General features: G+C 43.5%; 1 protein-coding gene across 2 annotated transcripts in view; it reads right to left on the minus strand.

Moving 5' to 3' along the window:
• The window catches only part of BEND7 (BEN domain containing 7), a 46,608-nt gene extending 37,034 nt beyond the window's left edge, over positions 1-9,574 (minus strand). Inside the window, exons 1-2 of one of the 2 annotated variants that reach the window (XM_059471806.1) lie at positions 9,211-9,574; positions 5,341-5,424 (exon numbers count right to left, since the gene is read on the minus strand). In XM_059471806.1, the coding sequence (XP_059327789.1) occupies positions 5,341-5,424; positions 9,211-9,271 (145 nt within the window). In that variant the 5' untranslated portion in view covers positions 9,272-9,574. The remainder of the gene's footprint in view (positions 1-5,340; positions 5,425-9,210) is intronic. The other variant, XM_059471805.1, reaches the window with a different exon arrangement.
• Between the last annotated feature and the right edge of the window lie 1,649 nt (positions 9,575-11,223).

The following is an 11,223-nucleotide window of genomic DNA, read 5'->3' on the forward strand; positions in this document are numbered from 1 at the left end:
TAACAACACACTAATTATAATTTATTTATTACACTCTTTGCTCCTCTATGCCTGTCCATCTTTTTACTACTATGTTTATTAAACTTAATACATCACACTGCCTACCAACACCTTGTTATACTTTCCCCGAACAGTTTATCAAATATTATCATAGCACTGCAAACTGTTATAAAATTGTATGTGACCATATTGATATGTTCAAGCATTAATTTTATCCCAGTATCACAGAAGTGGCAACCATGTCTGTATTAATGTGTGTGTTTTAAAGTAAATGGGTGAACAGAATTAAAGCTGGACAAATGTCTGTATCTGATATTTCCTTCCTTCGACTCACAAAACCAAATAACCATCATGTCCTCTTTGTCCAGTATTTTGCAATTCCTTCCTTAATTTTTAATATTTATGTTTCTCATATATTTTGGGAAATATTCATGAGTTAACTTTGAAAATAATTTTTTTCTATTAATTATAGTTTAATTTTATGTTTTTTTGGACAGATGAAACACCTAAGGAATTTTTTCCTTTGTTGAACATACAAACAGGGATTTTTCCTAGATCAGGCTTCTTACTGAAGTTACTTTTATCTCAGTTTGTGTCCAACTAGGCTGAAATTGGTGGAGCTGTTGCAAGGGTAGGAATGGCAGTGACAGGCAGCCAGACAAGCACATGTGAGCTGACAACAGGAGCCTGGTTTGTGTGGAAACAAGGCTTCAGAGGTGAGAAAAAGTGGAAGTTGAAGCATATGGTGTGAAAGCTCAACAAAAAAATAATAAGTAAGTGCAAAGGGTTATATAATTAAGCATATTAAACTGCAATTTATTAGATGCCATTTGAATGCTGCCCTCTCTGGAAGGGGGCCAGCAAAACTCTCCTGCTGTGTTTGAACACTGTAAAGGGCTGATTCAGCTCAAGGAATCAGGAAGCAAGTGCACACAGGGCACACATCTCCACTGCTCAGCCAGGCTGAACTCACCAAAACACCTTTTGGAATGCTACACAGTGTTCAGGTATTTCCATCAGAGACAGTTATCCTGGAGGGAAGCTCAGCATCCCTTCTCAGCAAGAACTACACCCACATCAAATCCTAATTTTCAAAAATCTAGCTATGTTTTGGTCATCTTGTACCACAAGTTGTCCTGAAAGAGAAAGTTGCAGAGGTCAGCATGGGGAAAAGAGAAGATCCATGTGCATGATTCCTTATCAGAGCAAAGGTCTCCTCAATCACGTGGAGTCTCACTGTGGCTTCTCTGTGCAAAACTGGAATCAGGCATCCATGAACTAAACTGATGGGGTAAGCACTCATTTCCCAAAAAAGTGATCCCAGGTCTCTGCCAGCATACAAGGTTCTACACTTAGGCAACAACATCCTTGGCAAATTAAAAACCTAAACCCCAAGTCAGCAGGGAGGGCATGAACCATGTCAGAGGGTCACACAAGCAGCATGAGTTACAAACTGGAGAATTTGACTCTGCTAAATTAACACGTGGGGATATTGAAGCTGTCTGAGTTGAGGCATCTTAGCAATGCTCTAAAACATCACCTCAAAGCACTTTGCTATGTTCATGTCACCACACAAAGCACTAGAATTAGATATGCAGGAAAACTGGATCACCCTCAAATCAGATCTCTTACAAAGACAGCACAGAAACACATGGTTTGATAACCCTGCCTGTCATGAGACAAAAGTTATTAAACCCCATAAACACCAATGTAAGCAAAGAAATTTGCAGAATCAAACCCAGGATCAGACCTGAGACCATCCAGGTTTTGGGGGGTGTTTCCCTGGAAACTGGGTCACACCAGGAGGCCCAGCCACCACTCCCACCACAAACAAAGCAAATCTTTGGAAGAGCCTGGTGAAACACTTTCAAAACACCCAACTGGAGAAGCTACAAAAACCCAAGTTACACACTTTCATACCACACTGTGCCAGCTAAAGCACTTGGGAAAGGACAAGTGAGCAACTATTCAATAAAAGTATATATTAATGGGGTCATATAATTAAAGAAGCAATAATAGATACACATCAACTTCCCCCAGTTCTTGGAAATATCCAAGACCATGCTTTAGCCCCAAAGGGAAATACTTCACCAAGTTAGATCATTAGAGAACACAGATACATAAAATAAACTTCTATGCAGTCTTAATTACAGAAGCCACTACTGCAACAACCAGACTTGGGATATAATCCTATTAACAGTAACACAAGTCTGTAAAGTTACTTGTTAAGTCAACTTTTTCTCTGCGAATAAATTGCAAAGGATATAATTTCTGGGACAGAATAAATTCTTGAAATTAGTGAGTAACTTATGCATTGCTCCCCTGCTCCAAGAACACATTATTTATTTTTACCATGACACAGAGAAGTTATTAATCTGCTGCCTTCCATTCCAACAATGGGAAATGCTGTAAAATGCACAGACACCTGCATTACAGCACATTTCAGTTCCACTTTATATCAGTCATAAACATCTCTGTTTTGGACATCTCTTCAAAACAAATGCTCCAAGCACACTGTGCATAGCATGCAATTTTATGAAACTATAAAAGTTCTTCACTGTTAATTACACAGACAAATGTCTCATCACACATTTGATTACCAGGATAATATAATTAGTTTTCTGCATTAACCTTTCAAACATAGAGCCTGAATTTCAAGTTGAAAGCATTGTAAAAACACTCAGTCTGGAAGTATACTGTATTTCCACTTTTTTGTGTTGGTAATAAAAATATTAAGACTGAAAAAAAACTATATGGTTTATGCAAAAGATTTTTTTAATAGACAGTGTAAGTTTAATCATCACTGTCCACAAGACACAAATGTACATGGTCCCTTCAAGGGCTTGTAATACCAAGTCTGGGCTAGCAGCCCTATGACTACTGCAAAAATGGAAGTCAGGTCTGTTTTAAATTTCACCCATGTTTGAGGTTTAAGCATTTCACTCTGCATTAAGCCTCTTTCTCAGGCTGAGCAGCCTGTCCTGGTACCAGATAATTAAGCCCTTTCCTTCAAAACAAACGACATGCCAGTCCTCATCCACAAAACATAGCAGTGATATTCCACATTCCCTTGGAATCTTGTAAAGACTGTGGTTAGCATGTCCTTCATTTGAAAGATGTGACTTCTTGTTCATCATCTTATCAGAACAAAGGACTGGGGGAGAGGACAAGCCACCCCATCCCCACTCCCAGCACTGCACTACATGAGAAAACTTCCCAAGCTCTCTTCAGACAGCACTTGGACTCTACACCATTGCATGAGCACAGAGCTCATATCCAGTACCATGTTCCTTTAACTGCACTGAAGCTTTCTCCAATTTTCTCTGCCCATCTATGCTGGTGCAAAAAAGATCATTTTGGTTCATCAGGTCCTTCTTAACATCTCATCCTTATTTGATTTGTAAATTAAACAAACTGGATTCTTGCGATTTACTCATTTACCCTAGCAGCTCCCCTCTTCTCAACAGCAGTTTTGAGTTAACGTGCTCAATTTCCACATCCCATTAGTCAGAAAGTTTCACTCATTTGGACTGCCACCAACATTTTACCTTCCCTAAAAGTAACAGTTTCAATGCTGTATCATTGCATCCATTCCATACTAAAGGCTGCATCACACTGAGGTTTCAGCTGCTGATCCCATGGATCACTTAAACTGGAGAACAAACTTGACTCTAAATCACCAAGTTGGAATAAACATCCTCCACAGATAAATTTTGGCATAAAGCAGTGAAACCAAGTGAAGCAGTGATTACACCCTGACTGTACCTGATAAGGAAGATCCTTGATAGGATTCACATTCTTAAAGGTTAAATTCTGACTGACTCTTGAAATAGGTGAACTTCAGGCACTTAAATGCCAGAACACTTTCAGTCACAATGAAAAGCTGGACTTACTAAAAAAGAAAAACCCAAACAAATCTAAGGACAACACAACCAAGCCAAAATCAAGATCAGTGGGTCTGACTTGCAGCACAAATGTCAAAGCACAGACTTCTGCACATTCTTAGAGCACCCTGGCTGATGCCTAATTCTTGCTAGAACGACTTCTCATGACTTTAGAGTTGGAAGAAAAAGCATTTCAAGTAAACCTGTGGTGGAGCTCACTCCATCAGGTTTATCGGACTTCACCAAAAGTGCTTCCAGAACATGAAATCCAAACACAGAGCACAGCAGTGGCCTTTGCTTCTCCTTGGAAATGGGTGTAGGGAAGAAACACTTGCTCAAATGGTGAAAAGCTGAGAAGGGAATTTAAGGCAGCTCCAACACCTGTGTTAACACATCCTCCTATTCTCTGCCATTTGCTTCTGACCTCTAGAAGAGGATGTGGCACTATGAATTTAGGAGACAAAGGCATTTTGCATGCAGAGTAACCTCAGGTGCCAATTCCCACATTTCAATGCTACTTGCTGGCTCCAGGAGGCAACACAGGCTCCAGAAACCTTAAATCACCCCACAAAAATGGTTTGGCTCCTGGTTCTGAAAAGGAGAGGCAGACATTCCCAAGTTTCTTGGTGCAATGGCATCTGCTTTCTCCAAAGCCTGAACAGAGTGTTCACAAGCTTGCTTTATACAGCTCAAAAAACTGGCCCCTCTTTCTCTGAATTTAGCCTGCCAAGAGGGGCTTTATCCAGGTGAGGCCCTGGATGCAACTGGAAGGGGATAGAAGCAGGAAAGGAAGAAGCACTCTGCAGCTGAGGAGTTATAGAGGATAAAAAGCACACAAGAAAGGTAAAGGTTCACTGATAGACAGTCACTGATGTGCTGTAATACATATCATGCTGCAGACTCTATATTACTTCTGTATTTTCTTTACACATTTTTAACTGTTGATTTAATTTAATTTTGCCATGCCAGGATTAGCAGGCAAGCTCCAGAGGTGAAAGGACATTACATTAAGACAGCACATTAATCCTCTATCCCACCCAAGGCAGAAGCAAAACCAAACAAATAGCAGCTTCCTGGAAATTGAATTTCTGTTATCCAGATGTCAAAGATGTAATACCCCAATTACACAAACTATTGCCAGTGAAGCATGCCAGGGAATATGCAATGTAAATGGGGTGAGCACAGAGCTGCAAAACTGCAGAGTCAGCATCTGGCTCTCTGAGTGAGTGATAATTAGCACTGTGTGTAGACACTAATAAACATTTATGTCTGAAATTACAACTTTTAGCAGTGTTAATAAAGGATATATTGGCAATTCATAGAATAAAAGGGTCTTGAAGAGAATGTCATATTAAACAATGGCAGGCACTTTCTGTGCTTGCACAGAGGTTTTTTCCTCCCTAATTGCAAATGGCCACGCAATGTTGCCTGAAAATTAATCAACACAAGCACATACCTAAAAAAACTGGTTGTGTTTCTTTGGTCTCCCCATTAACATCATTGCTGTAGTCAGAGATCTTATATATCTCATGATGGTAATCTGGAATGAAAAACGATAAAAAAAATTAGAATTCAAGTGATCTGGAAAAAATGAACACTGAACACATTGCTACAGTTTTACAACACAGTTTATCAATATATCTGCAGTTTATTTCATGTACATCAAATTAACCACAGAAAATGTGCTCTGTATCAGCACCTCCTAAAAAACCTTTGCTCACACTGGAGAGACTCAGCTCAAATATTTCACAGATTTTAGGGAATAGCTATGCCTGCCCTAAATTACTGTGTTCATTTTCACAGCAAATTATCCCACCAGATGCCAATTATCTGGCTTCTTGCTTTACAGAAGGAAAGCAGATTTATAATAAAAACTTTACCTTCCCAGAGACCAAGGCAAACTTTCAAACTTCACCTCAGTAAGGAATCAGCAAGGTACACCAGGGCTCTATTGCTCAGCTTGACTCATACTGATGTCACTGGCCTCCCGGTTCTGAAGAAAGGAGGATCAGTGACACCTTAGGATATTCACCTCTAGAAATTAATGCCTGTAATGACTTGAAGAATTAGCACTGGCATCTCATATACAGAGATGTTACAAGATATTAAAAAAAAAATCACCACTGAGTTTCTATTTTAAATAAAAGAATATTTTACTGTGAAGGTCTCTGTTATAGCACCAGGCAGGTGTTCACTAAAACCAGAGCTTTGTTTACACAGAGAGAAATAGTAAGTCCAAGTAAAAAAAAAGTCACTCAGGGCAGCTCTCGTGGATGCTATTTCTGCCTCTGTTACTGGCACACACTCTGTCCTTCAGCAAATCACTCAAGACTGAACAATATATGCAGTGTCTTGAAAGAGCCACCTCCCCACCTCACTCCTTCCTTGCCCTCCCAGTTCCCAACGCTCTCAGCTACTCCCTCCTTAAACTGGTTTTATGTTTACTTGCCTCACAAAAAGTGAGGTAGAGATTAACTCATGGAAGGGACTTTGGGGAGATTCACTTAAAAAGGTGTAACACAAGTGGAGGGCACCAGAAGCAGCTCCTTCCACAAGCAGCACACCTGCACCTCTGACCAAACAGGCACAGGACTGGAAAAGTCTCCTGGAAATCACTTTTTTCTTAGGTGTGTTTATTTGTACAGCACAACTGTCTCAAAGGCACAGGAGGAGGAACAACCCAGTATGTAAACTAAAACTGACCCTAACACAGCAATTCTATGGAATGGGAAGGGCCTGGGAAGAAAATGAGGGGGAAACAACCCAGAACACACCACAGAACTGGAGAGGTCAGGGATGAGGTGCAACACAAAGGATTCCTCTGCTTCCCAAGCACGCCCAGCCTATGAAATGGGTAAAGGTGAAGTCTGAGATATGACATAGAGGAAGTAAAAGATTCTTTTATGAGACTAAACTGGCAGGGTTTGTGCTGCCTTCCAGGATCACCAGCTGTCCTGTGGAGCAGAGGGTGTGATGAAGTGGCTTGGAGGGCACCTGATGGCCACAGCCAGTCAGGGTCTGCCTGCCACACTCTGCACCTTCATCCTCTCAAGGACATTCAAGATCTGTGGAAGCAAGTAAGTGGAAACTAGGACTTAAATGACTTAGGGACTCATGGTCCTTACATATACAGATTACACTCAGTTTCTTCTCTAGCACTTCCCTGCACATCCAGCTGGTCACAATATTCTTCTGGTCTGCAGCTGCTGCCTTAAAGTCACCACATTTCACCCCAGAGGTGGCTGTGGTTTAGCACAGCAATGGACTTTTTCTTGATTTAGTCATTATTGATCATTGTGATAAGGTGCTCAAAGTCATTTTTGGGACAGAATAAACATTGTATGGGCACACATCAATAGCAGATGGTGTGTTACCAACCAATTCATACAGCATAGCCTTTTCTCTTTGGTTTCATTTTTCTGCCTTGGATGATACAGTTTTCCAGTCCAGGCACTGGAAAACTGTATCAATTTCACAACAGTAAACACTAACCTGTGACATTACAGAGTAACTCCTGCAAGAGGCAAAGGCCAATAACAAGAGACAACTGTTTATACATAATTATCTTTCTAATCAACTGTGATAGAAAAGAGTACGAGAGTGCAGACTCACATACAAAACCTGATTTTTATCTCCTCCATTCTCAAAGTAAAAAGACATAATTTTCTCTCTAGCATATGCTTTTAGTGTAGCTTTGTATTTGATTCTCTACATCCAAAAAGAGACCACAGATAAAATATTATTAATAACGTACCATCATAACTGGATTTACCTATTAAAATAAGGTTAAATAGATTGTCTCATACACTGAGGCATATCTAAACCTGTAAGAAGTGGCAACTGAGATTAGCATAATAGTAACCTATTTTTGGCAAATACTCTTTTTACAGGCCCATTAGGACGGAAAGAAAAAAAAGCAAAATTTCAGTTTTATTTTTCCATTTTGCTTTCACCCCCTCCATGCTCCAGCCCAGTCATGCACTAACTCTGCCTCCAAGTTGGGAGCATGTTCAGTACCAAAAGCCCACAAAGCAAACTCGTTCTCTGTAAAATTACACCCTTGATGGGTTTGCTAATGGATACAGACCTCCAATGCATTTCAGACACGTCTGGCAAGTCCCTGCCCCTCTGGTTTTAACAGGGACCATGTGCGATGCCCCACACTCCCCTACCACGATACACCAGTCATTATTTACTATTCCCACCAAGTGAGTTTATTTCCATCTTTGAATTTCTTCATTTCAAATGTAATTTTTGCAGAGCACTCCTCAGACAGCAAGTCTTGACACTCGTGTGTGTGTCCCTTTTCACCAGCGTGACACTACACCCAAGCAGTCACCTGCCTTGAACTTGGCATGCAGGACACACACAGCGTTTCATGGAGATATTCCCGTCCAATACTTGAGAACACAAAAGGAGAAACGATCTCGAATCAATTCCATCAGGGCAAAAACATCTCATCGGCTAGAGAAGGGATAAATCCCCAACCAAAATAAATCCCTAGGGCTGGGAAGTCCACCTGTGAAAATGCCTACCAGCGGCTCTATCTTTTCCCCCCTTTAATTAAAGAAAACAACAACAAGAAGACTGAAACACAGAGCTGTGCTTCTTGCCCGACATGAATTCAAATATTTCTCCCCTCACGATCCCTTTTAAAATATCCTCTTTTCCAAAAGCAAACACACCCCGAGCGAACAAGTTACACGCCAGCGGCTCTCCCCTGCCCACGTACAATTAATTACCTGCGTGGATTTTTAATAAAGCGATCTCGATTCAGCTTTTCTTTGAAATACAAGGATGTACACAGACGAGGAGAGGAAAAAAACCACCCCAAATACAATAAATCCACAAGAGTTGAATTCTAAGGAGCTCTGTCGCTGCTCAAGTGTCATTATTTTTTGCTCGCTTCCCGATTTTTTTCCCCCCCCCGCCGCCCAAGCAGGATTCACCACTAAACACGATCCAACTTTATTTTGTGCAAGGTTCTCTGCCTGGAAAAAAAATAACACGTCCACCTGAGGTGGTGGTGGGGAGGCTTGAGGTGGTGGTTTTGCAACAACACGTAACACACATGCAAAAAAATAATTAAAAAAAGAAAGAGGAAACGGGAAGGGGGAGAAAGAAATAAAATTAAAAAAAAAAAAAAAAAAAGATAGGCGTGCAATGGTTTCGGGGAGTTCAGGCGGAGGATTGCGGAGTTCAATAACAGAGCCGGGAGGGAGCGGCGGCCCGGGGGCGCCGGCGTTTCATAACGCCCCGCTCCCCCCGGGGCAAAAGTCGGGGCTGCCCCCGACCAGCGAACAAAGCCCGGCCGCCCCCGCCTTACCTTCGTTGACCAGTTTAAAGCTTTGGGATTTCCTGCTCCTCTTCCTCTGGGCGAACTCCATGGTGCGGGCAGGAAGGAGCGGGGCGGACACAGGACCGAGCTCCGTCCCTCCGATCAGCAATACACGCGGGGGTTGGGAGAGACGGCGGCTCCGGCGGCGAATAAAGGGATCCGGGACAAGTTGGCTCCGGTCTCCCCCCCGCTCCCGCCCCGAACTTTGAGGAAAAGCGGGGTGCGGCGGGGGGAGCCCCGCGGGGGCGATGCCGCCGCCTTCCCCCCCGCCGGCTGCGCGGCCGCGGCCCGGCGGCGAAGGGCGGCCCGCAATGGCTTCGCCGCCGGCGCCGGGACCCCGGTGCCACCTGCTGGGGGAAGGAAGGCGGCGGTTCCGCCGGCCGGGAGCCGCCGCCACCCCGGGGCCGGCCCGCCGCCACTCGGCCCCGCCGCGGGCTGAGGGCGAGGGGCTGAGGGGCAGCGCCATTTTGTGTCCCCCTCCCGCCGCGCGTCTCGCACACGGGCACCGGCGCTGCCCGCTCGGCACCGCGGTGCTGCCCGCGGCTCCCCTCAGGGGCTCGGCGGGGGGAACTCCTCGTGTTTAACCGGACCGGGCCAGGGCCGGCGGGGAGGGGGTTGAAGTTGGCGTGCGGAAGTGGGTAAACCTCAGGAACCGATGGCAACACCTGTTTGTTGCCGTGTTTTACAGGGATTATCGCAGCGATGTGTCCGCTGGTGTCATGGACCGAGGCCTGGAGAAGAGCGCCGAGCCGCCAGCTGGGCTGAGCTCTACCAAAAACTGGATCGCCTTAGTGAGAGGAAGGGAGTCCCTCGGCCAAAAACTGGATCGCCTTAGCAAGAGGAAGGGAGTCCCTCGGCCAAAAACTGGATCGCCTTAGCAAGAGGAAGGGAGTCCCTCGGCCAAAAACTGGATCGCCTTAGCAAGAGGAAGAGAGTCTCGGCTCTCCAGAGGAGCGAGATTTAGGGCGTCTGGCAGCCCTCCCGACGGTCACCGTGAGGTCACTGCAGCCATACGGCTGGCCCAAACACAGCTGAAATTAGTGCTTTGATTTATTCACCACTTGACGCCTTCAGCCACACTTCCAGTTTGCTCACTGTGCTAAATTCACTGAGGGTGGAGTGTTTTTTTTTTTTTTACAGTTTTTTACAGCCGAGAGTGCTTTTGCCTGTTGCCTGTGTAGAAAGGACCCAGGCGTTTACAGTTATGACTGCTGATAACTGCAAACACAGCTCCGATCATCATCTTGTGTTTTACATGTAGTCAGATTGTGTTGTGACAAGGAGAAGACTGTGTGATACTTGCATACGCCTACTTGAACAGATGCAAATGCAGATCTTGCCTTGGTCTCCTCAGAGTACCCAGGAGAATCCTGTTAGCTCCAGTAATATTGACCGACCCTATCACTTGGAATAATGACATAAAATGAGCAGGAGGAAAGCAAATTGAATACTAACAGTAGCAATTTGTATCCTAACTGTGTGCATGGACATAGTCAGACCTGCATTCTTCAGTGCAAGGTGCCATCCAGACACCACACAGAGGGTTCTGAAAAGAAAAATTGGGAAATAGCCTTAATGGTGAAGCAATATCAGAAAATATGCCTAATGGTAAAATTTATTATATGCTGGAAAATTAAATTCACGAGGGAGGTTATGGAAACCTCACAGATTGGGTAGGGGTGTAATTTTCTATTAAATTGCTAAGTGGAAAATCCCAGAGGCAATCAGTATGCTACTTTTGGAATTTTCCTAAACTTCTCTGTAAGACTTTATGAAAGGAAACTGGGCTAACGTACTATTTAAAATCCTGCATTATATATTTTTGGGAGGATGCTGAAGCAGCAAAGGTAGATGGGTGTCATATGCTGTTTGCTGGATTTTGTGGGTCCAATTAATCTCTGGTACAGTGTAATGAAGTCAGGTCTGAAATGCAGCAGCAGTGTGCCTAAATTTTTCCTACAAAAAGTGTATTTTCTCTTTTTTTTTTTTCCTCCCCAAACA

The sequence above is a fragment of the Ammospiza nelsoni genome, chromosome 5 (assembly GCF_027579445.1).
Source record: "Ammospiza nelsoni isolate bAmmNel1 chromosome 5, bAmmNel1.pri, whole genome shotgun sequence".
Lineage (NCBI taxonomy): Eukaryota > Metazoa > Chordata > Aves > Passeriformes > Passerellidae > Ammospiza > Ammospiza nelsoni.